The sequence below is a fragment of the Odocoileus virginianus genome, chromosome 19 (assembly GCF_023699985.2).
Source record: "Odocoileus virginianus isolate 20LAN1187 ecotype Illinois chromosome 19, Ovbor_1.2, whole genome shotgun sequence".
Lineage (NCBI taxonomy): Eukaryota > Metazoa > Chordata > Mammalia > Artiodactyla > Cervidae > Odocoileus > Odocoileus virginianus.
The window spans coordinates 32,380,118-32,407,234 of record NC_069692.1 but is presented as its reverse complement, the minus strand read 5'-3'; the positions used below and the strand labels follow the sequence as shown (position 1 = coordinate 32,407,234).

Below are 27,117 nucleotides of genomic sequence, written 5' to 3'. Positions count from 1 at the left end.
GCAATAAGAGCTGCGAAGGTAAAACACAAACTCATTATGACTGTATACAGTGAAAACATTCATTCGGGATTCAGAAAAAAATGATAAACCACTGAAAACAGTCAGTTCAGTTCAGTTCACTCGCTTAGTTGTGTCCGACTCTTTGCGACCCCATGAACTGCAGCACGACAGGCCTCCCTGTCCATCACGAACTGCCGGAGCCCACCCAAACTCATGTCCATTGTGTCAGTGATGCCATCCAACCATCTCATCTTCTGTTGTCCCCTTCTCCTCCTGCCCTCAATCTTACCTAGTGCCAGGGTCTTTTCCAATGAGTCAGCTCTTTGCATCAGATGGCCAAAGTACTGGAGTTTCAGCTTCAGCATCAGTCCTTCCAATGAACACACAGGCCTGATCTCCTTTAGGATGGACTGGTTGGATCTCCTTGAGTCCAAGGGACTCTCAAGAGTCTTCTCCAACTCCACAGTTCAAAAGCATCAATATTTGGCGCTCAGCTTTCTTCACCGTCCAACTCTCACATCCATACATGACCACTGGAAAAACCATAGCCTTGACTAGATGGACCTTTGTTGGTAAAGTAATGTCTCTGCTTTTTAATATGCTGTCTAGATTGGTCATAACTTTCCTTCCAAGGAGTAAGCATCTTTTAATCTCATGGCTGCAATCACCATCTGCACTGATTCTAGAGCCCCAAAAAATAGTCAGCCACTGTTTCCCCATCGATTTGCCATGAAGTGATGGGAACAGATGCCATGATCTTGGTTTTCTGAACGTTGAGCTTTAAGCCAACTTTTCCCTCTCCTCTTTCACTTTCATCAAGAGGCATTTTAGTTCCTCTTCACTTTCTGCTATAGTGTCATCTGCATATTTGAGGTTATTAATATTTCTCCTGGAAATCTCATTCCAGCTTGTGCTTCTTCCAGCCCAGTGTTTCTCATGATGTACTCTGCATATAAGTTAAATAAGCAACGTGACAATATACAGCCTTGATGTACTCCTTTTCCTATTTGGAACCAGTCTGTTGGTCCATGTCCAGTTCTAACTGTTGCTTCCTGACCCGCATATAGGTTTCTCAAGAGGCAGGTCAAATAGTCTGGTATTCCCACCTCTTTCAGAATTTTCCACAGTTTGTTGTGATCGACAAAGTCAAAGGCTTTGGCATAGTCAATAAAGCAGAAAAAGATGTTTTTCTGGAACTCTCTTGCTTCTTCGATGATCCAGTGGATGTTGGCAATTTGATCTCTGGTTCCTCGGCCTTTTCTACAACCAGCTTGAACATCTGGCAGTTCACAGTTCAGGTATTGCTGAAGCCTGGCTTAGAGATTTTTGAGCATTACTTTACTAGCGTGTGAGATGAGCATAATTGTGTGGTATTTTGAGCATTCTTTGGGATTGCCTTTCTTTGGGATTGGAATGAAAACTGACCTTTTCCAGTCCTGTGGCCACTGCTGAGTTTTCCATATTTGCTGGCATATTGAGTGCAGCACTTTCACAGCATCATCTTTCAGGATTTGAAATAGCTCAACTGGAATTCCATCACCTCCACTAGCTTTGTTCGTAGTGATGCTTCCTAAGGCCCACTTGACTTCACGTTCTAGGATGTCTGGCTCTAGGTGAGTGATCACACCATCATGATTATCTGGGTCGTGAAAATCTTTTTTGTATCGTTCTTCTGTGTATTCTTGCCACCTCTTCTTAGTATCTTCTGCTTCTGTTAGGTCCCTACCATTTCTGTCCTTTCCTGAGCCCATCTTTGCATGAAATGTTCCCTTGGTACCATGTGTAAAATAGATAGCCAATGGGAATTTGCTGTTTGGCTCAGGAAACTCATACAGGGGCTCTGTATCAACCTAGAGGGGTGGGATGGGAGGGAGATGGGAGAGAGGTTCAAAAGGGAGGGGACATATGTATATCTATGGCTAATTCATGTTGACGTTGACAGAAAACAACAAAGTTCTGTAAAGCAACTATCCTTCAATTAAAAAATAAATTTAAAAAAAGAAAAAAGAAAGGAAGAAAAGAAACTCATACCTACACTGAGGGACATGAGGCTATCATGATTAAGTTAAAATAATAAAAATTTCCCTGATGTGTCTAGGTAGAAGTGATACTTTATTCTTTTTGAGCATCCAAAGAATTCATACGTTCCTCTCTTGAGCATTTATTAATGACTTCCCAGGTGGCTCAATGGTGAAGAATCTGCTTGCCAATACAAGATACGCAGGTTCAATCCCTGGGTCAGGAAGATCCCCTGGAGAAGGAAATGGCATCCAACTCCAGTATTCTTGCCTGGGAAATCCCTTGGACAGAGGAGCTTGGTGGGCTACAGATCACAGGGTCACAGAGTGTTGGACACAACTTAGCAACTGAGCACAAACATTTTAAACTTTTTTTGTGCTCAATTTAGCTCCTCTGTGAGCCTGCGATCATCTAACACTTCCATGAGAAGTACTGGGGATGTAACAGTGGATGACCCCAGCACATGTTCCTGTGCTCACAGAGCTAATATCTGGTTACTGTGATGCATTACCGCAATCTAAGAACCTGGCACACACAGAAACTGCCACTCATTACATGAACAACTATAGGAAGATGCAGTTTAAAAAAAAAAAAGAAATAAAAGTGTAATCTAGAAATTAATTGGGGTCCTCTCTTAAAGCTAGTAATTCCTTAACTTAAAGGTCATGACATTCCAAGTTTCTTCATTATTGGCTTTGGGGTGTCATCTCTCTAAATCCTTCCTGTTAATCACAGCCTCGAGGCATGCACCTGTATCAATATGTTCCCAGGCCTTTACCCATGTTTTACTTTACCCAGTTCTCCTGCCAACTTCACCTGGGGAAATTCTCCAAACCTTTAAGGCTCAGTTCTAAATGACACTTCTCCAATCTCTCCAGAGAAAAATGTCACTTCCATGGCACTTTGTTCATGGTTGTGCCCTGTGTAATTTCGAGATGTACATAGGTCTTTCCACTATTGTTAATAATTACCAGGACTAATAATAAAAGAAATGATTTATTAAGTGCTTACTATGTGATAGTCCCAGTACTAGCTGCCAGCACAGTTATCTAACTTACTAATAACAACACAATTAGGTAGGCAATTCTATTAGTATTTTACAGGTGAGAAAACAAGCTCAGAGTTTTAATAACTTGCTACTCATTCAGGAGCAGAACTGGGAATTAGCCTCAGATTTGATATTCCAAAGTCTATTTTCTTTCTGAGAAGTTATAGTGCCTCTTTGGGTGTGGACTGAGGGCATGTTTACATCTTACTAATTTTGAGGTCTCCTTGTCATCCCCCATGCCATTCTCCCTGCTATCATCCAAACAGCGGCACTCACAAGTGATTGCTGAAATTCCAATGTTAAAAATGCTCAGCTTTGACAAAAAAAACCACTTATCTTTAGCACGTTTTTGAGCAGAGACGTGAATTTTTTTCTTATGTCTTTTATTGTTTTTTGCTTACTTCTTACAGTGTTGTGTTGGTTTCTGTCATACAACAACAGGATCAGCCATAATTATACACGTTCCTCCCCCTTCCTGAGCCTCCCTCCCCTCCCCACCACCCCACCCCCGGAGGTCACCAGGGAGCCAGACTGTGCTCCGTGTTATTCAGCACCTTCTCACCAACTGCCCGTTTCATACACGATGGCGGGTATATGTGGATGCTGCTTCCTCCATCCCTGCCACTCACTCCCTCCCCACCGTGTCCCAAGTCCACTCTCTACATCTGCAGCTCTATTCCTTTCTGAGAAGAGATGGAAACGTAAAAGTTTATAAATAATAGGATGCAGGCTGAGTTAATACTTTCACTGATTGTTGTTTAATTGCTAAGTCGTGTCTGACTCTTTTCCGACCCCATGGACTGTAGACCACCAGGCTCCTCTGTCCATGGGATTCCTCAGTAAGAATACTGGAGTGGGTTGCCATTCACTTTCACTGATATCTTTCATTAGATATGAGGTATAAATCTAACTTCCAATTATTCAATTGGATAATTAATTTTCCTGGACTGTTTATTTAAATTTATTATCAAATGCTCCCCTGATATTTAATAACTAAAATTGTTACTATTAGTTTTTTGATACTGTTGTAAAGCTATGTGTATACAGTTGATCACTGAACAATTAAGTTTGAGATGGGCAGGTCCATTTATTTGAAGATTTTTTTCAATATTAAATACTACATAACGGTTATCATTACCATCTTTCTAAATTCCATATATATGTATTAGTATACTGTATTAGTCTTTATCTTTCTGGATTACTCCACTGTATAATGGGCTCCAGTTTCATCCATCTCATTAGAACTGATTCAAATGAACCAGAGGGATCGGGTGAAGAGGGAGGTGGGAGAGGGGATCAGGATGGGGAACACATGTAAATCCATGGCTGATTCATGTCAATATATGGCAAAAACTACAACAATATTGTAAAGTAATTAGCCTCCAACTAATAAAAATAAATGGGAAAAAAAAAAAGATTACAAAAAAAAAAAATACTACAGAACTACACAATCCATTGCTAACTGAATCCTATGCAGAACCGCTGATCTGGAGAAAACATGCATATAAAGGAAGCAGGTATTGGGAGGGCCAATTACGGTATTTCTGACTGCATAGAGGGTTGGCGTTCCTAACCCCCAAATTGTTCAAGGTCAACTGATATTTTAATGCCATTGCAAAGTTAAAAATTCAGGTTTTAAAAAGAATTCATAAAATAAGCTATTCTAAGAGCATCTTAAAAAAAAAGCTTCTTGACTTTGACGTCAAAAAGTTCCTAAATCAAAGCTAACTACATTTACAATGAATCAAATTATTTAGATTCATTATCTAAAATAATATCTTATTGATGTATATGAGTAAAGAAAGCATTTTCTTATTTTATAACAGTAGAAAATTTGACACTTCCCTGATGGTCCAGCAGGTAAAGAATCTGCCTGTAATGCAGGAGACACAGAAGACATGGGTTCAACCCCTGGGTTGGGAAGATCCCATGGAGGAAGAAATGGTAACCTATTCCAGTATTCTTGCCTGGAGAATTCCATGGACAGAGGAGCCTAGCAGGCTACACTCTATAGGGTCGCAAAGAGTTGAACATGACTGAGTGACTAAGCATGCATAATTGGATTACATCAGTAAAACTATTATTACTAAAAATAGCGGTAAAATAATAAATTTTAAAATTCTCTATTTTATTAATCATGAGTATAACAACTAGCATTTATCATTAGATATTCCTGCCAACCAGTTGCATTACTAATATATATGGCTGTGCAGGGTCTTAATCAAGCACTCAGGATCTTTTAATTCTGGCTTTTTTCTGGACCTTTTAACTCTTCTTTGTGGTATGTGGGGTCTAGTTCCCTGACCAGGGATTGAACATGAGGCCCCGGCACTGGGAGTACGGAGTCTTAGCCACTGGACCACCAGGGAAGTCCCAAGCATATTTTTTAGTTGTGAAAGACATGGCAAAAGCTTTATCACATACACAAACTACCTCAAATAGGGTTACTTGTCTTATCTATATCAGAAAACTATATAATTCATTGGTTAGTCTTCATGTGTTAAATTATGCAAATAAAACAAGGTCAGTAATCTGGGGTAGAGAGAAGTGGCTCCACAGCTCCAAGCTGTGTAATTAGATCTATACTTGGCAGTTCAGAGCCACCTCTGAACTCTCACACTGAGAATCTACAGCTCTTCTTGAGAAATTTAAGCTTTTTAAGTGATAAATAGACTCAGGTTGTCATTACTGAACTACATTTAGGGTACTACCCTGAATGTGAAATATATTCTCCATCAATTTCTCTAAAGGAATCATTTTAATATTTATCAGTTTCTGTTTCAGTTGTATGGAGCTGCTGTAGTTGGTTAAAAGAAATCCACAGTATTTTACATCTTCTAAACCCTAAAGATACTAGTTATCAAAATGTATAACAATTACAAAAAAAACAAACTTGGATGGCTTAGTGCCTTTATGTACTATAGCAGCAAAAATACACCACATTTCTAGCTTAGCTCACTATAAAAAGTATTATTTTACAGTCAATGCAGCATGTGTCAGGACACTGTACAGTACACTTAGAAGCCTAAGACAGTTACATTTCAGTATGGCCTGTAAAATATTATGACCATAAAAAAAAAGAGTTTTTAAAACATAATTTTAAAATGGTAAGTATTTTGAATGCATTTTCCTTTGGCTATAAAGTTTTTAACATAATTAAAAACATTTTCTTAAGTATCAAAGGGCAGTGGAAAAGTATACTCTACTTTCTGATTCAGTCCTAGTTTGTACAGGTGTGGCATAGCATTTTCAGCTACTGGTCTCTCTTATTGTTATGCAAATACAATACTTTGAACCTGATTTGAACAACAGCAGAGTCATAGCTGCCTGGTGACTAAAAGACACTACATATGAAAACTTTCAGGCTACTGCATTCAGCCAGTATATCCAATTAGTACTCCATCTGGTTTTCAAAGCCCATAAGGAAAAAACTACTGGTTTGCTTAGTCTAATATATATATGACAAAGTGGAAGATCTAATTCCATCCCTACATAAAAGTTAAACTGATAATGCATACATGAAAGGTCAGTCCATTTGGCATCACCACAAGAACAGAAATGACTCATCTCTGCAGAAATTATGAAAAGTTAATTCCACAGGACAGTGGTTTAAAACCTTATTTTGGCTGTGTAATTCTTTATTTCAGTAAACTCTTCTGCAGGAGATATTAAAAAAAAAAAAAAACAAAAAAACCTACAAAACACAAGGCTATCTAAGCGGACTTGATAGACTCAAATCTCACTTCTGCCTCCAAAACAGCACATTTCTTCCAACCTCATGCCAGTAATTCCCGTGGCCCCTTAGAGGATGATGGAGCAGTCTAAAAATAACAGCTGTGAGAGGAACTCTACTAGGGGAAAGGAACTGCTCAAAATTGAATTTCCTTTTGGTTAAAAGTTGAAAATTCTAAAAACCCCAATTTCTCTTTCATTCTGGGTAATATTTGGGGGAAAAAAATAAGTGGAAAAATTCATTTATGAAATAAATTACTTTCACTGGTTTCTAAATACCATTCTCTACACCAGATTTGCTTGCAGAAATGATTCATCAGAAATGATTAATTCCAATTCTGGGATGTGGACATGTCAGAAGGATAAAGAAGCCAGTTTGAAGGGGCTCCCGACTGCCAAATTTGGGCTAGTATGGTCATAATATTATAATAATGTAATAATGGATTATAACCTTTTGAATAAAATAAGAATCTGAGTCAACAGAGAAATGAACAAATGGGAAGAAAGGGAATGCTCTTTCTTACATACAATGGAATGAAAGGAAAGATGGAGTTAGAAAATCATCAACATGCTAAATTGAGTAGGTAAAAGTTTATTGTGAAAGCTGTAATTACATTTTATCCACAATGATTTAATAGCCTTTGGTTCTTTCATCAGACTATAAGCAACACAAATGCAGAGTGTCTTTGTTTTCTGTGTTTAGCATAGTTGCTGGCCCACACTGGCTATTCAAAAAATACTTGCTGAATATTTAACAGCATTGTCTTGATCTAGTTTTAAAAGCCATCTCCATTCTTTTCAATACCTAGAATTAACACTGACAAGTCAGATACGGTTCATATGCTACAAGAAAAGTGTAGCAGTTTCTATACTTAGCACTCTACCCACTGTAGCTCTCACCTTAAGAAGGCAAACAGGCTCCTCGAAGAGATCCCAATTATGAACCATTCTTAGTAATTTACTCTCTGCAACCCCATGGACTGTAGCCCGCCAGACTCCTCTCTCCATGGAATTCTCCAGGCAAGAATACTGGAGTGAGTAGCATTTCCTTCTCCAGGGGATCTTCCTGACCCAGGGATCAAACCCTGGTCTCTTGCATTGCAGGCAGATACTTTACAGTCTGAGACACCAGGGAAGTCCCAGTAATCTACAAGCTTCTAAAGTCTACAATTCAATTTCCATTTAAAATTTCAGTCTACACTGTGTAACTGCTAAAAGATTATAAGTGTTCATACAGACCCACACATAAGTAAAACTTTTAATAAACATTATGTTGAAGCCAACCTACTTGTAATAATTAATTTAATAATGAAGTAATTTAATAAAGTTCTAAAAATTCAACCACTCTGAATTTAAGCTTTGTCAAAGATGTTTTCAAATATGACTAATATCTGAACCAAACTACACCGCTCTCAGTCCCCATAGTACAACTGTGTTCACTTAATTCATTTCTAAACCTAGGTCAATCCACTAAAGACTGATAAAACAGAATAAAGAATATTTCAATACATTATAGCATCACACCCAGAAAAATGCTTTACTGATGTCCATGACAGACCAAATTGCATTGACATTTGTTATTGACAGTCCCAAAATAGCAACATCTATTCTGTATAGCAAATTAAGCAAGACTAGCTAGTCTATTACTATGCAAATAAAATTCATTAGTGAGCTAACAATTTCATTTCTACAGATGCTGCTGGACTTGAAGTTCTATTACTATTCAATATTATAAGATGTTTTGGACTGAATTGAATTTCAGTAAGACAAGAACATAAAAAATGTATTTTTAAGATTTCTATCAGTATTTTTTATTTATTTTCTTAGACAATAACCACTACTTATAATTCCTAAATATCCAACTGTGCATTTAATATTCTTAAGTAATACACTTGAATAGATTCTCCCTAAAAAGAATTGTTTAAACTTTCTTGAGCAGAAAAAATCCCACTAAGCCAATAAACTCTCAATAAAATTTACTAACTAGACTAATTAAAACTGTATTGCTATAAAGAGAAAATCACAAAGTTGTAATTCCTCTTAGACTGGCTCTTAATTGTCTCCATTTTTTGTGACTGCTCTTGCGTTTGTGCTTACAAATCAAAAAACACCTTAGTTCTCCATAAATCTGTACTGTACTCTTTGATTGACCCATCAACAAAAAAAGAGAAGAAAAGAAAAAGGACTGGGATAGTTTAGTAGACTACCTGTTCTTGCAAGATACCTTTAAGTCTTGTTGGAAAATGATCCTCCCTGAAGTTCCTGGTGATCCTACATGGTCAGGGCTTTCCGAGCAGTGGAAACTGAAGGGGTCTACTAGCAGAGGATGTCTCCACTCTCCCAGAACCATTTCTTCCCATTCTATAGGTAATAAAGCCTAGGGGCTTCTTATCACTCAAAGAGACAACTACTTATATTCCAGGGTACAGGTGCCCCTTCCCTCCTCAAGAGAGAAAATCTATTTATTTCCAGAGTGAAAGAGAAGGTCCTTGGGCAGGTCAGTTGGTCTACTTCTTTGCCTCCTCTGTTCCTTCCCTCTCTCTTCCTCACATCCTCTCTTCCCCTACTAGAAGCAGCAGCAGCTACGTAAGTTTCAAGTTTTATAATTTTGGAGCATTCCTACGGGGCAACCCCTGTGCACAGAGGTAGCTTACTATGTTACCCTGTAAAAAGGGGCAAGCAACACCATGCTCTATGAATAAACTGAAGGTCTGTCCCCTACCCGTGTCTCCTGTTTCTGTGTGCACATGTGTGTGTGTGTGTGGTTTTTAATAAAGTTAGCCTGTGGCTAGCTAGCATGCATGTAGAATAATACCTTCACAAGACTTAAGTTGCTCACCATATTTCAAGAGCAGCCACTAACTTGAACGCTGTACAGGTGGGAAATGCCCAGTTTATTTGTCATAATATAGTCAGAGCTGTACTTCTTATCTACTCATTTACAAAACCAAGAAAAAAGTAAGATAGGATCGGACACGATTACAATATTCTCTTAAAGAACAGAATATTCTACTATTAACTATAGAGACATAGTTTCTTTCTTCCCATCCCTTCTCACTTAAATATGCTATGACAACAACAACAACAAACTGACACAAACCCTCGTTACAAGAAAAGACAGTAAACGTTTGCAGTGGTTCACCGAATAGAAATATTCAACCCTCTTCTTTGCACTTGTAGAAAATACACAAATAGCTGTATCAGATTTCTGGGACACAAAATTTTATACTTAGCTTTAATAAACACGGAAGGAAGTCCAAAAGGGAGTGGATATATGTGCATGTATGGCTGATCTATTTTGCTGTGTAGTATATACTAACACAACACTCTAAAGCAACTATACTCCAATACAAGTTAATTTAAAAAGAAAAAAAATACTGTATAAGATGGCTACAAAAATGTAGTCAACAAATCCTTGGGGTGGTAATTAAACTTATTAAATATACCTACCAACTGCTTCCAAATATCAACTGCTACCAAGTCCAAATATCACCTGGAAACCAGCTAACAGAAATTTAATGTATCATTTTCTAAAATGAAATAAACAGCTGTCAAATTAACTTCTGACAGTTCAATGTAAAATATTCTGATTACTGTCTGGAGAATTTTCCATGGTGTAAAAAAGAAAAATGATTACAAGCAGTCAAATGCTGTTTTAGTACTCTCCAAATCTATATCATTACTGTTATTTGAATAATAATATAAATAATTAAAATAACATAGTGTAAAATAAACATAAATGTAACTATGAAACATAGTTTAAAATGTAAATTTAAAGCATGAAACACAGTTTATATTTATGTTTATTTTACACTATGTTATTCTAATTATTTATATTATTGTTCAGAGTTAGTGAAAATTCCAAATATACAGAGTATTTGACAAAAGTAAATACCACAAAATAGTCAATGTTTCCTGATAATTATACATTCACTGTAATTTAATATTGCAATTACAAAAATTGCATCAATAAATTACCAAATAATCTCATAAATTCACTTCCTAAGTTTGGAATATTTCATTTAAATCAACTGTGGATCTATATCGAATCTTTCAAATAATAAAATTTATAACAAATTATATACAATTTAACTAACTTTACTTTTCATGTAAAACATGCATTTATACACTGGCTACTTGCATAAAGCATATATGCAAAGTCTGATAGTTACAGTTGTACAGATCTGACTGGAAAATTATATAATAATATGGTATAGTACCTATAAGAGGGCAAAGCAAAACTCGTACTATCTTCACATTTTTCTACTTAAATATGAAGAGAGCAACAAAGAAGACACAGAGAATGAGAAAATGGATAGAAATGGTGATAAATTCTATAAGGAAATTTTACTGATTCAACATATAAAAATAAAACCAGTTTCAGGAAAGTAAAACCACTTGTATTACTTCCAATTTTATTCCAAGATCATACACAGTCTTTTTTTTTTCTTTTGATCTTTTGGTTGAAGACCTATAGGCTGTATAAGGATAGATGAAAATTTAGTTTATATCCTGGAAACTTCTAAAAGTCTTTCTGAGACAAACTGTTCCATGTGCTTGAACAATTTGTGCTGTAATTCCAGAAACCACTGATGACCAACATTGAAAAGCTCAAACGCCTACAGGTACGTACATACTTGTATACGTCTGTATGCGCCAGGAGAACACGGAGTACACTCAGAGGCAAGGGCGCTGAAGTGAGGGGCGGTGAGGAGAAAGTAATTCACTAGTCTTTTCCTTTCACATATTTGTGCTGATTCAACTGTTATAAGAATGTGTTATTTTAGTAATAAAAGTCCTTGAAGACTTAGAAAAAAGTAATGTTAAGGACAATGAAGGAAAACGCAATACTAATATTCCTCATCAAAAAGTATTCCCTGTGCAAATGAAGAAAATATTACAAAGCTAACAAAGAAACTGATAAAATCTCAAGAGTATAATTGAGTACTCCCTTGGTAAACTATAGTCCAGAAACTTCGCTTTCTTAAAATTGTAAAATTTTAAAAGCGTTCAAAAGTTACTCCTCTAGGGCTTAACGAGTAGAAATAAGAGAAAGAACATATTAATTTAAAATAACTGGTGACACAAATGTTATCCATATCATGAAAAACAGGTAAGTCACATGGACATTTTATTTTAGGAGAAAATGAGATAATTTAATACTTCTAACAGAGAAGACTATAAATACATGAAATAATATTAAGAATAAATGTACATAATGAAATATTTTTAAGGAGAATGCCAGCATTCTTTCATTGATCTTTATAGACTACAGAGAGGAAAAAATTCCTTAAGAAAGTAATCAAAGCAATCTTTGATGTCATTCCACTTCTCCAGGTGTTCTTTCCTCAGCCTGGACGTTCGGCTTACTGTGGATCTAATTATTATTTTCTTTGAAGTTGGTTGCTCCCTAATCCTTTAAGAATAAGTTAAGACTTACAAAGACTACCATATCTTCCATTCACTTATTCGTCACGCAATATGTGAACACCAGCTGTGTGCCAGGTACTGGTAAGGCCATGATAATATGATTATGAGCCGGAGCAGAGATGGCCCCTTTCCTATGTGACTTACGATCTTCTACTGAAAAGTGGTTAATCACAAACAGCCAGGAAAAATGTAAATCTATAGTAAGAAATAGGAAGAAGACATACATTGTGTTATTATATAGTTCATAACAGGGAGGTGAAAGAGGTTAAAAAAAAAAAGGCTTCTTTAAGAAAGATGAAATCTAATGGATTTAGTAGAGAAAAACTAAGTGGAGAATAAGCAAGAATGTGTGAGGCAGAGAGAACAAGTTATACAATAGCTCAGGGCCTGAAAGAAGGCCAGGAAGATGGGAGGTGGGAGATGAGGGAAAGACACGAATGTGATGAAAACAGCTCCAGTGGACAGAACAGCTAGAGCAAGGCCAGAAGGGACACAGAAGGAAGAGTTAAGAGAGGCAGAGCAGCTAAGAGGTGTCATGGATGACACGATAGGTACCTGGATTAGGTTCTGGAGGTGATGGTGCAAAAGAAAGTGATGGAAAGAAATGAGAAGACTTAAGAGGCAGGTCAAATCAACAGGTCTTAATGAGGGACTAGAGATGAGAACACAGGAGAGAGAGTTAACTAGGGTGACCTTTAGGTTTCTGTTTTACAGAACTGTATCTGTAGTTATGCCATTCACTGAACTGAACTAAGGAATAATGGAAGACATAACCATTGGTTTAGAGGGGGTAAATTATGTAATTGGTTTGGAACACTACATTTGTGATACCCAGGAGGAGAGGCCAGCCAGGATAATGTGGATCTAGAGCTCAGGGAAGTGGTCTGGGTTAGGAATATAAACATATGTTATTTCATAAAGGTCGTTAACTAGGATGGAATGATACAAGAAAGAGTGCTAAATTTTAAAAGGGTCTAGGAACAAGCCAGGTAGAGAAGGAATCATTTGACCTACATATAAGGCTTAGGTTCTGCCCCATGGGGTCCTGAATATATGGTGACTTGTTGCTTTCTCTATACCAAAAGGGAGTTATTCATCAACCAGAAACCTAGCAAGATGAAGCAGAGATCCACTAAAGGCTACAAACAATGAAAAAAGATGGCCCAAAAGGTTAGAACATAAAGAACAGGAAGGTGAGTTTTGTATAACAAGAGCCAGAAAAGAAAAACTGACATTTTGCAACTACTTCCACTTTATAACCTCTTTGTAATCCCTTTGATTATTTTATTCTCAACTGGGAATGACCCTCGTAAGGGAGTTTCACCTTAAAAAAACAGAACAAAACTTTCATTAAGCATGTATCAAGTTTTACTTGGACTTAATATTTAGTTGAAACTCCCTTTGGCTTTTGTAGGGGAAAGAGCAGAATGCCTCAGCGGACATCATTTTCCATGTTCCTAAGTTAGCCATGACCAAAATATGCAGTACAGTGATCACAGGATCAACCCTGCAGCTGACAGTGCTAAGAAACTATTTCTCCTGAACTATACTGTCTAATTGAAACATTTTGACTTCTAAATATAATTATAATTCAATTTTCTTTGATACATTTTCATTATGTCATACCAGAAATTCCTTCTATGATAATAAGAATGTTCTGTTTTGGTCTTCTTTTTAACTAAATGTCCACAGATATACTACAGAAATCATACAGAGAGAAGATGGAAAAAAAAAATCTAAGCGAACACTAGTAATACTGATTAAAACGTAAAATGTAGAACTCAACAGTATCAAAAACTAATTTTTGCCTGTGAAATAAGGAAGAATAAGGAAATTTCAATTTGATAGCAGACTCATCAGAGCTTTCTTCTGGTAGGTAGCGAGGGTTTTTGTTTTTCTTTTCCCCAAAGGTAGAGGTTTAGTGAATGCTTCCTTTAGAGTTTCTTATTGTTCTCCATCCTTGGAACTGGATTGCTCTGGCTCCCTGAAGGCATAAAGCTTTTTGCAGCGTTTTATACCTTTGGAAATATTGCTGCATTAGCCAGGTATGTATGGAAGTTTGGTTTCTCAAAATGTTTTGTTTGCTATCATTATCAAAATTTTCTTTCCTAATAGGATATATTTCTGTAGGTCTATACATATCCTGGTAGCTCAATGGACTTTCCTGGTGGCTCAGACAGTAAAGCATCTGCTTACAATGCGGGAGACCTGGGTTCAATTCCTGGGTCGGGAAGATCCTCTGGAGAAGGCAATGGCAACCCATTCCAGTACTCTTGCCTGGAAAATCCCATGGAAGGAGGAGGCTGGTAGGCTACAGTCCATGGGGTCGCAAAGAGTCGGACATGACTGAGCAACTTCACTTCACTTCACTTTATACTTAGAAAACACCTAAAATATTTCTTTAGTACTACCATCTTTAGCAGCAAAGATCAAGGAGAAATGTCCTTAATTTTTATGCTCGTAATTGTTAAAATGTCCGCTCCTTACAAATTCTGCTCATATTGCCTCAGAAGGTAAAGAATCTGACCGCAATGAAGGAGACGAAGGAGATCCAGGTTCAATCTCTGAGTTGGGAAGATCCCCTGAAGGAGGAAATGGCAACCCACTCCAGCATTCTTACCTGGGAAATCCCATGGACAGAGGAGCCTGGCAGGCCAAAGGCTTGCAAAGAGCGGGACACAACTGAGCAACTAAGCACCATGGGGCTTGAACATGAATTTTGCTCTTTTATTCCTTGGGGGTTATGTCAAAGTTTGGGGAAGGAAGGAAGCAAAGAAGGCAGAAAAGAAATAAGCTCTGAAATGATTTACCTATAAAATTCACGCTGCACACAAATTTGATATGACAAAACCATTAGTACCAAGAGTGAGAGATGCTTGTATCTGGAGGAAGAAAACTTTTTAGGCAAAGAGTCAATGGAAAAGTTCCGTTATTAAAGTTAGCAAAGTAGTTTTTTCAATTGGACATAATCGGTTTTAGATAAACTATAATTTAGTGCTAAAAACCAAAGATTTCCTTCAGACACTAATAAATTAATACATAATTATTAGTCAATTTTAAGGTGGTTTCTTACTAGAAACATATGTATCTATGAAAAACTTACAAATAATGAAGAAAAAGGCACATATGTGAATAAGGAAAAGCTGATGTTTAGCATTAATTCAAAGTTGAAACTATTTTTTTCTTTTTAATACTGCAAAATCTTTTATTCTTGAAATTGGAGGTAGACTTGGAGTAAGAAGCTATTGAGTAAGGATCTTAACATTTTGATAATGTGAAAAAAAGAACAAGTAAACTTAAAAAATATGCTATAACCTCTGAGGCAGTTTCTAATTTCTTTTCTTATCACTGTAACAAAGTTTGTATAACTAGAAAAATCTCAACAGGGTTAAGGCATCAATTATTTTCCCATTCTGCGAGTTACACAGGAGGAGGGGAATTATTAACAGGAATGATAAAGCTGTACTTGCATTTGGTAACGCAAAGAGAAGCTTACAAATGAGACGTCTCATTAGTTTGAGCAGATGGATCAAAATTAAAGGCTGAATCGCCAACTTTTAATTTCCCAATAGCCAAGAAGAGCTTGAAGTCTTGCAGAGTATGACTGTTGAAAAGTCAACATGAAAAGATTTTCTCCATCTGTCATCACACATGCTTGAGTGGAACACAACTGCCTCCTACTGCTTTTAATACTTTTAAGACAAAGTTGCACATGAAATCTATTAAGTACATGAACACACAAGTTTGGATGATTGGTATATTGAAACCCATGCAACATTATGATCAGAGACCATCAGCATGGATTTTGACATGAAATTTGCTCTGTTCTAATTAAATCTAAATGGAGAGAAAAAAAATTAATTCATTTATATATATAAGAGGAAACTTAATTCTCAGCATGAAAAGTATTTATTTGTCTGAGAGTTATAGTTTTTTTTTTTTCCCCTATGGACACATATTTTTACTCTTAATAATGGTCTGAAAACTAGTTGCTCTAATAAAATTGTTTAGGAAAACCACAACTAGAGAGAAAATCCAAAATATGAAACAACTTGAAGGCAAACAAATAAACAAAATCAAGGAATAGTCATTGAAAGAATTTTTTAACTAGTTGGCAAGGCGGCGGGGCATGAGGTGGTAGTCAAAAAAAAAAAAAATCGAATGTTTTCCTGAACTAGAACAGGCTGACTTACAATTTTCTACTATTGTACACTAACTGCTAAGCTATATTTAAAAGGCAATAAAATAAAGCTACAGTTTTTTAGGTACACAGTCCTTTAATAACTTATGCTCCCTTAATAATAAAGAAAAGTACATTTATCAAATATTTACTGGCTGCTTAATAACAACGCACTAATGTGCAGTTAGTTATAGCTGAATTCCAGACCAAAGCTCTCTGTCTGCCTATTTCTCTTTGTGTCTCTTTCTGTACACACACACACACACACACACACATAATTTACTGCACTTTCACATGTAAAACAAAGCATTTATACAGAAGAATTTCTTAGAATGAAGTGCATATAGTTAGACCTTTCAGTCACTAGAGTTAGGCAGAATAATGTAACTGAAGAGTTAATTTAGCTGTCAGTTTTTGAGATAAGAAGTTAAAAGATTATTGAATTATCTATTTTCCTTTTCTGACAGATGGATACAAACTCATTTGTTGGAATTTATCACTTGGAACCTTACACAAAGACAGCAAGCAACTAGGATAACATTATACTCAACCTCAATTATGAGGGAAAAAAGGAAACTTTAAACTCTACTCCACTGGGGAGTTCTCTGTTAACCTTCTAATAAAAGCAGAAGACCACAGCTTAGTGAAGGCGTTTCTTAAAGGAGATAAGAGAAAAATAATCCAGTGAGGGAATGCAAGGCCCTGAAAGCAAACTTCCACATGAGGCTTAGCAATCAAAGACTACCATGAAGTATTAATAGCAATTCTTGTGTGATGGATTCAGTCAAAGATTGCTAGCCTTGTTGAAATAGGTATCTGCCTCAGCTTCCAAAGTCAAAATGCATAACAGTCCTCTTTTCCAAGTATGCACACTGCAATCCTAGTTCTGGACATATTACAAAGACAATCAGCAGAAGTTGCCACCTATCAAGCTAACTGAACTTCTAAGCCAAATAGTATTTGGCAGAGAAACTTGCAAATAGAAGATTTAAACAGACAGAACGATCCTTTTGAAAAGATTGAAACAGAAAAAAATTTTAGTTTTGGGCAACTTTCCCAAAGTTACATACATAATACAGATAATTTAAAGAAATGAAAAAGAGGTTTGTTCTCAAATTGTGTTGTAAAAGAGCTTTTTATTGAAATGATCACATTAATGTAAAAGACTAAGATGCTGCCTTAACAACCAACAACATAGTACTTAACATCTGAAGGTATTGGCCTGGGCATTTGTAATACCAGTAATATTAGAGGCAAATATCAACTAATGGGCCATAGTCCTGATGCATTCAATATTTTCCAGCATCCCCAATAAACTAAGGATCTATGAAGATGAGCAATTTATCACAGTGAAATCCTATTTATCACAGAGTCCCCATGTATATGACACCACACTAGGAACTTAACCAACAGTATTTCCTTATAACCCAGTCTTACTTAGCAGGACCTGTTCCACTGGAACACAAAGCCCCCCCCACCCCCCCAAAAAAAACACTGCATAGAACAGTGATTAAACTTTTAAAATCTGACATCTTTAAGTGTTTATTTACATGTTATTGTTTCCATTGGTTTTTCTATCACATCTTTAGGTAGATAAAATAGAGAAATTAGAAAATTAAGGGAGTAAAATGCATTTTAAGAAATAGAAAGTATACACCAACACTATCTCTGAATGGTAGAATTCAGTCATTTTTTCCCCCTCATTTTTACTTTATGGAGTGCCCAAAGGTGAAATTTGTTTAAACTCTTTTACTGGTCACTCTCTGTTATCAGTATATTAATCATATTTTATATTAAACATTTAAAAGATGTAATTACAGAGGCCAAAGACCACAGGGTCACACATGAAGCAAAAAACACAGGGAAGGACATGTTTTTCTACATGAAAGTAACAGCACATCTAAAGAAAGCATGGGCAATATGGTACGTAAAACATGTGTTTTTGTAATCATAATTTAGAGGTAATTGTAGATACTTAAGAAAAAATTTCACTGGTAAAACACACGGTGTATAACACCTTAAAATTGTAAAACAAATTCAAAATGACACACATACATCAGATCATAACCTACATCACACAACTTGATAAAATTATTCAGAACATGGTGTGCATTTGTAAACTCTTTTGTAGGTCTGCTGTGACAATAAAATGTGATAACCCATTTAGAGTGCATTATAGGATCATGGGGTAAGATCACAACATGTGGCCATTTGTGCCATAATTTTATTTTAGACAACTTACCCTAAGTAAACGTTTCAACAGAAAAAATAATAGAAAGATGATCACTACAGCAGCCCTATCTTTAATAAGGGACTTCCCAGGTATTAGTGGTAAAGAATCCACCCATCAATGCAGGAGACTTAAGAGACACAGGTTCAATCCCTGGGTTGGGAAGATCCCCTGGAGAAGGGTATGGCAACCTACTCTAGTATTCTTGCCTGGAGAAACCCATGGACGTAGGAGCCTGGTAGATGACAGTCCACAGGGTTGCAGAGTCAGACATGACTGAAGCTACTTAGCACAGCTTTAATAAGAGCAAGCCACAAACATTTAATGTACTCAATAATGGCGGGATGACCAATAATGAGAAGAACAGCTGATGTTGGCTCACTGGTAAAGTGACAGTGTAAAGTACTGAAGATGCTGTGTATTTTAACAACATAAGCTTGTATTTTAACAACATAAGCTTGTATTTCAACCCTGGTGTGACCTTTTACTAACTGTATGACCTTGAGAAGCTGCTTAACATGTCTTATGTTCATTTTCTCTTTTAACAAAAGGAGATTTAATACTTATATTAGAAGATTATGAAGATTTAAAAGTCCAAAGTGACTTACACAGAATCTAAAACTTAGAACTTGAATAAAAACTCCCTTCTGTCTCTTACAGACATTAACATTAAGAAGATCATGGAGAAACAATGAAAAATATTTACTATTCATTAAGGAAAACAGTGAATATAAAACTGTATATACAGTGTAATTATAATTTAGCAATGAGCTGTAACTAATAATTAAGTTTGAATAAGGAAAATTAAAAGGTACACGTGCAAATGGATTAAAAAAGACCAGCAGGTCATGAATAAAAATTATAATAATAATTTGAAATGGTAAAATAATAGGAGAACTATGAACAAAATTGTAATACTGTTATTTTAGTTTTACAATTTAAAAAAGTAAATGGATATGTAGGTATGTGTAGAGAACTGAAGAAAGTCCTACTACTATGGAAAACAAACATCATCACTAGTCATTGAGACAGAAACTGTGAGACCTGCAGCCTAAACTCTACTTCTTAGGGCAGAGAACCTGAAAACAATCCTGGTTATCCTGCTCCTTTCTTGTTTCGGGAGAGGGATGTGAGCACAGATCCGGATAGGAACTGATACCGAAGTGTTCCAGTGGGTACTTAAACTGCAACCACACTTTACAGAGTCACCCCCAGTGCATTTTTAGCCAGACCGAAGTGTACAGAAAGGAGACAGCTTGGTGGTCATGTATCTGTGGACACCGCGACACGCACACAAAAGACAGGAGGTGACACAAGTGTGCAACTGCTGCCTTAGTTTTGCACACTCTCCATTCCTGGGTTTCTCCTGCCTCATAGTAGCCAGCCCCTGACCAGCTGAAGCCTCTCCTGAGGCTTCCCAGCTTGGGCTGTCCTTTCTAAACAGAGGCCAGGGCTGTGAACTCCATCTCGCCTTGGGCTGTCCTTTCTAAACAGAGGCCAGCGCTGTGAACTCCATCTCGCCTTGGGCTGGTCTGAATATACCACTGGAAGTGCCTGCCCTATGGCAGCTATTGTTCTGAAAAGTAATGCAATGGATGGAATCCCTAAGAATGAAAGGGCTGGCAGTGAGATCTAATCTCTACTGACCAAACATGCCCAGCCAGCATTTGAACTCTACGATTTCTAGAGGGACATGTCAGCCCCTGTAACAGCCGGAGAACAAACTATGCCAGAAGAGGAAGAGGATATAATCTTCCCAGGATTTTTTACCTATATTTACTTGGACTTTTATCTACCTACAATAGAAGATACAACCATTATATTTCCCAATATTTAGGAATAAAGCTGCATTTTATTTTTTAAAAAGACATACTTTATAACGTAAGATTATATGGAGAAAGGTTGAAGTAGTTTAATAAATATTGATCTTGCAATTACACTCCTTGGTATATACCCAAAGGAAGTGAAAACTAATGTCCACATAAAATCTGTTCAAAGCTCTCATGTACACATAAATTGTGGTACATTCAGACAATGGAATATTATTAAGTGTTTAAAAAAACAAGCTATCAAGCCATGAAAAAGCAGGGAGTTACCTCAAACACGTATTATGAAAGAAACCAATCTGAAAAGGCTATAAACTACAAAAGGCTACAATCTTACATGATTCCAATTATATGACATTCTGGAACACACAAAACTACGGAGACAATGAAAAGATGAATGGTTACCAGCGGTAAAGGGGAGGGAAGGATGAATCAGCTGAGCGGAGGGCTTTCAGGGCAGGGAAATTTTCTGTGTGACACTATAATGGTGGATATATTGTCCAAACCCATAGAAAGTACACCACCGAGAGTGAACACTAATGTAACCGATGGACCTTAGGTGACACTGACGTGCCAACATGAGCTCATAGACTGAAACCAAAGTGTCACACTGGTGAAGGATACGTTGATCATGGAGGAAGTTGTGCACGTGTCAGGGTAGGGGGTGTATGAGAAATCTTTCTACTTCCTGCTCAGTTTTGCTGTGAACCCAACATTGTTCTAAAAAATAAAGTCAATTAAAAAAAATTAATGGAGAAAACTTTGAAATATTCACTGAATATTTCTAATATGGCATAGGCTCCAGAGCTAGATTCCTTAGCTAATAATATAGTTGAAAACGTCTGTAATATAAAAGTTGGAAATAAATGTCCATTGTGGTAGCATCTAGCTAATTACACTTTACAAAGATGGTGCAAATACTGGTGGCTATGCAACATATTGCTTTGTTTTAGGATTTCCTGTGAAATGCTACCAAAAGTTTCTCAAGAGAGCATTTTAGGATCATCAGACATTTGCTACAAATAAATGTCATGAGGAAGTCTAGAACAAAGGTTGGTACCACTACAGGCTGCGAGTTGAATGCAACTGTTCCTGTTCTTATAAATAAAGTTTTATCGGCACATAACCATGCCCAATTGTTCCTATATTGTCCATGGCTCCTTCCATGCTACAGCAGCACAGGTGAGTACCTGCAACATAAGCCCCACAAAGTCTAAAACATTTACTATCTGGCCTTTTCCAGAAAAGTTTTCTGTCTCCAGGCAAGAACAGACTGGTGGTATTTGGTAATATTTTTGTATTAAAGAAAGAATATTGGTTTTTTATACTTCTTTACTTGTACATGATAAATTATGCAGCCCCCAAGGCAGTTCTCTAATGAGGATCAAAGAGGACCAAAGCTATAAAATAAATCCAAATAAAGTGATATGAGACCATGGTTAGCCAAGACGCTACACTTACATGGTCATATTTGTAAGTGTACTAGTAAAACAAAGGCAATATGTTACTTCACAGCACAGCACCTCATCTTCTTATCTGAGAAATTAGGATAAGAGCGTCTGCCTCATTGGCTGCTGAGAGAAGTCAATGAGATAATAAGTGTAAGGTAATTGTAGCAGTTTCAGGCATTTATTGATCATTAAGAAATATATTAAAAAGTTACTAATATTTTCATACAATTTAATCATGATTTCTTTTCCTTAAAGTTATTCCTATAACTAAGGACATTTTCTTGAGGATAGAATTTTAAAACTGTGCCTTTAAGGGGGAAAAAAATGCATCAAGAATGCTGAGTGGGCAGTATCCCACTTTCAATTCTAGTTTATCTTTGTTTTATATATTGAGGCTCCAAAAAATATTTAGTCTGGGGGAAAAAAAAAGATGTCACTGCTTTTAAAATGAATTTAAAAACAAAGGACCAAAAAATATTTCATTTTACATGCCATAAAAGGCTAACAATGTAGAAAAAAAATCCCATAATAAAATAAAGTGACCTGAAGAACCATATACAATTTCACATTGGTTAGCTGTTACATAAGTAATTATCATTATTCTACATTTTTCTTAACAATCCTGATTGTAACATCTTGAACCTTGGAATTTAAAGTAAAAGCAGTTAACATCAAAACAACATCAAAAAAGCAGTTAACATCAAAACAACATCAAAAAAGCAAACAATATGAAAATTTATTATATGTATATTTCAATTGCTACTACTTCATGAAACAATAAGAGTAATATAAACATTTTAATTTCTTACATTATGCAAATAAATTAAAATTTTTGATGTGTGAGAGAAGGTTGGTATTTTTAAATAATCTAAAATCTTAAGGATGAAATTCTTCTTTCTCTTACCTTTTTAATAAAAATGGCAAATAAATCAGCATGATCTATCAATATTAGAATGATAGTAGTATCTTTGGAAAATTTATGACTTAAATGGTTACCTAGTAGACTAAATTATTACTAAGAAATAAAACCTGTGGATCTTTATTTCGAATTGAAGAATACTTTTAAGACCATAAAAATTAATAATTTTAATCATTATGCAATCTCTAAAAACAGGATAAAGTGTACCTGATGTCCAGCCTTTACTTGCTTCAAAACACTTTCATAACATACTTCATCCATGTTATTCAACTGCTGTACCTTAAAGTTTATAAAACATGAAAAATATCAAATAAAGCAATTATAAACTGCTTAGCTACAAAAAATCTTTACCAATTATGAGGCATCTCCTTTTACTTTCAGACTAGCCAGAATGCTGAAACAAGAAGAGCAGTTATCAATACGTAATACACAGCAACCCACAGGAAGTAAACACAATGTAATTAAAACAAGTAAAATACCTCACATGCAACACTTTCAGTGTACTAACTTTATTAAGAATGCCAAGTTTTTTGAAGACAATAATTTTAAGAACAATATTCTAATTAGAGGTATTTTAAAATAATTTTAAGGTTCTTTCCACTGTTTTCCCCAGAGAGCCCACTCTTCAGGCTTTTTTTTTCTTCTGTTTCATTTCATAAAAATATAGAGATTTCCTAACTCTCAAAATCACAGAATATTACCATAGAATATCAAAATGTAAGAAAAATTACTATTTCTGTAATGAATATGGAGTACAGTAAATATTTTTCTACAGAAACATTTTCCAAATTGATTGGAAATTTAGTATCAAATTCATGAATTTTAAAAAGGTCTCATTTTCTCTGTTAATGATGAGATGACTTCCAACCAAAAAAAGGTAAGGTGGTTACCTTAAAACAGCAGGCATGAGACCAAGCTTGCATCTCTCTATTTAACACTGATGAAGACTTTGCATGGGATGAAAATGTTATACATCTAAAATGACTATAATTTACAATCTTTGTTTTAATAAAGGAAACATTTTAACATTCTAGAACTCTTAGGACTTAGCGATTAAGTAAGATAAAATAATCACAAGAAAATTGACTTTCAACTAATGACACACAAAAAAAAACACTAAAACTCCTCCAAACAAAATTCTTAATAACTTTTTTGGTTAACTTTGGATTGAATTCTGATCAAGGGCATTATTTCAAATTAGACGTGTCATGGACACTATTTTCCCATGTTCTTTCACTACAACTGAATCATATCATGAGCTTCTGAAAGAAACTTTTGAAAATCTACAAGGATTTCTTAGTATAAGAAATGACAAATTAACAATGGTTAGAATAAATTAAACGACACCCTGGGGAAATGCTTAATTGTTACCAACTGTATATGTCAGCTGAGTGTAAAACTAATGTGTTTTAGTAAGACATAAATGCATATTTATAACTAATATGTATAATTAGTTTATTATTTATACTACATAATATTGATAAAAGTATTTTTAAAATTTTGCCAAATTCCTGAACCTTCTAAATAATTACCACAGATCAACATCTCACACCATTCCTTTTATGATTACAATCCTAACATATTGTGGTGAAAATACTTAGAATTTAATTAGCTTTAAGTGATTTACCAATTTCTATGATAAAAATAAGTTTTATGATGGCTGAAAGCATCTGAAAACACTTTATATTTTTCTGTGATAATCATTTGCTATCTGCTATCATTTAAATTATAAATTGAAAGAACAATCTTATACACAACTCTATATCTGTTCTAATAATACATTAAAATAAACTAAATAATCAAATATATTTTAAGATATAACCAAAAAAAAAGCAGCAAGTAATACCGAAAAGCACTTGAAACAATCAAAGAAAATATGCATTTCATAACTATTACTATATCATGACTATTCTTTGTATACACATTTGAAATGGTTCCCCACAATTCTAAACATATCTTAGTTAATATGCAGATAGAGTATATTCTGTTGCAGTGATATTGGCTCTTAGTATTTTCTAAGCTAACTATTTTATTTATAATATTGTAAGGTAAAAATAGCTCTATTTTAGTAACAAAATTATTTTTAGATAAGAAGTAATATAATACACTAAAGAACAAGTTTGATACAGTAACACATGATTCTATCTCATTTTCCTTTATAAAGAGGTCATCTGGCCCATGAACCTTCTCCTAAAACTATTTGTTCCACAGGGGGAAACAAATGTCATGAAACTTAATAAACATATAAATTTTAAGCAAAATATTCCTTCATGATTCTATAAAAGCCTAAAATAAGCACCCCGATAATGCAAATGGTACATGGTAATAACATTTAAGGAACATCTCAAAAGAATTTCAGAAATGCTGCTTGTATATATAATTAATATGATAATTATACAACAAATTAAACAGAATACCTCATTTAGTAGTTGTTATCATGAAATTATTTTTCAATTGTATATATGGTATTACTTATTTTAGATGAATATAATATATATTACTGATTTAACTAGTCTTTTATTATTTCACTGTCCTCAACCCTATCAAAATAACTTTTTGAATATATATATATATAACTTGTATTCTTAGCTAAGAATACAAAATATTCACTGATAACAGCAATGTAAACTATTACAAGCAGCTTTTTGGAGAGGAGACATTTTCCTACATATAGCTGAGGACATGCGCTTGATTTTCTTCTAAGCTGCCATATTTGTAATGGTGGTCTGAAGTCTCTAATGTCAAACAAGTATTAAACAATATATCAACAATAATATTTCTAGAAAAGCATAATTTTTTAAAAGAAATATTTACCTTATTTGCACTTTTAACCCCTAGAAATGTCTGTCCAAGAGGAACAGGTCGAAAACGGCCATCAAAGAAGAAAAGTCCAATGCAGGGATTAACATGTAAAAATGTAGCAACGTCGAGGTAGTTGGGTAAGGTAGCAGAGAGTCCAAGAATTCTTATCATACTCTGCGTGGATTCAACCTATAGGAGTTAAATAACATATAAGACATTAAATAAATTATTTAATTTATACATTATATTAAGTGACACATAAATAACGTGTATAAGTCTTAAATAATGTGTAAGACTGGATTTCTACTTAGTTTAAAGAAAGCTTTGGTAATATAAAGTATGAAATATTTGCAGTAAAATACGATCACTAAAGGTATTGAGAATAACAATACATAGCCTGAAAGATAATATGCCTGAATTTGGCATGTGGAATGATATAAAAAATTATTAAAAATGTACTTTGAGTGTATTTCCTGAGCTGGAAAATTCTATTAGTTAAATGGTTTCTTTTGTTTTCTCCTAAAAATGTAATAAGGCAAGTGAAATGTGTTAGGCTTTAGTGTTATCTTATAATTTCAAGCACTTAAAGTATATACTGTTTATTCTCAAGTTCAGAAATTTCAAATTCATTTTAAACACAAACATGTAAAAGTCTGAAATAATTAAGGCAGATTCTTCTAGTGTTTTACAAATTTAAATTTAAAATGATATACTGTATAAGGGAGAGTTTATGTGGAATAACAGCCAAACTTGGGGGGGAAATTCACAAGTACATTCTCAAAGAATGTACTAAGCTTCATTCTTGTGTTCACTCAGTTCAGTTCAGTTTCTCAGTCATAACCGACTCTTTGCAACCTCATGGACTGCAGCACGCCAGGCTTCCCTGTCTATCACCAACAGCTGGAGCTTGCTTAAACTCAGGTGCATCTAATCGGTGATGTCATCCAACCAACTCAATCTATGTTGTCCCTTCTCCCGCCTTCAATTTTTCCCAGCATCAGGGTCTTTTCCAATGAGTCTGCTCTTTACATCAGGTGGCCCAAGTACTGGAGATTCAGTTCCACATCTGTTCTTCCAGTGAATATTCAGGGTTGATTTCTTTAGGATTGATTGGTGTGATCTTGCAGTCCAAGGGACTCTCAGGAGTCTTCTCCAACATCACAGCTCAAAAGCATCAACTCTTCAGTGCTCACCTTTCTTTATGGTCCAACTCTCACATTCATACATAACTACTGGAAAAACCATAACTTCGTCTATATGGACCTTTGTCAGCAAAGTAATGTCTCGGATTTTTAGTATGCTGATTAGACTGGTCACAACTTTTCTTCCAAGAAGCAAGCGTCTTTTAATTTCATGGCCGCAGTCACCATCTGCAGTGATTTTGGAGCAACCGTCCCCCCCAAATAAAATTTGTCATTTTTTCCATTGTTTCCACATCTATTTGCCATGAAGTGATGTGACCGGATGACATGATCTTAGT

At 35.4% G+C, this 27,117-nt stretch overlaps 1 protein-coding gene across 3 annotated transcripts in view; it reads right to left on the bottom strand.

Moving 5' to 3' along the window:
* Positions 1-27,117, bottom strand: part of ASCC3 (activating signal cointegrator 1 complex subunit 3) — a 320,082-nt gene that overhangs the window by 157,059 nt on the left and 135,906 nt on the right. For all 3 annotated transcript variants that reach the window (XM_070450058.1, XM_070450057.1, XM_070450059.1), the window contains 2 exons: positions 25,650-25,826; positions 23,043-23,114 (listed from right to left, as the gene is read on the bottom strand). In XM_070450058.1, the coding sequence (XP_070306159.1) occupies positions 23,043-23,114; positions 25,650-25,826 (249 nt within the window). The remainder of the gene's footprint in view (positions 1-23,042; positions 23,115-25,649; positions 25,827-27,117) is intronic.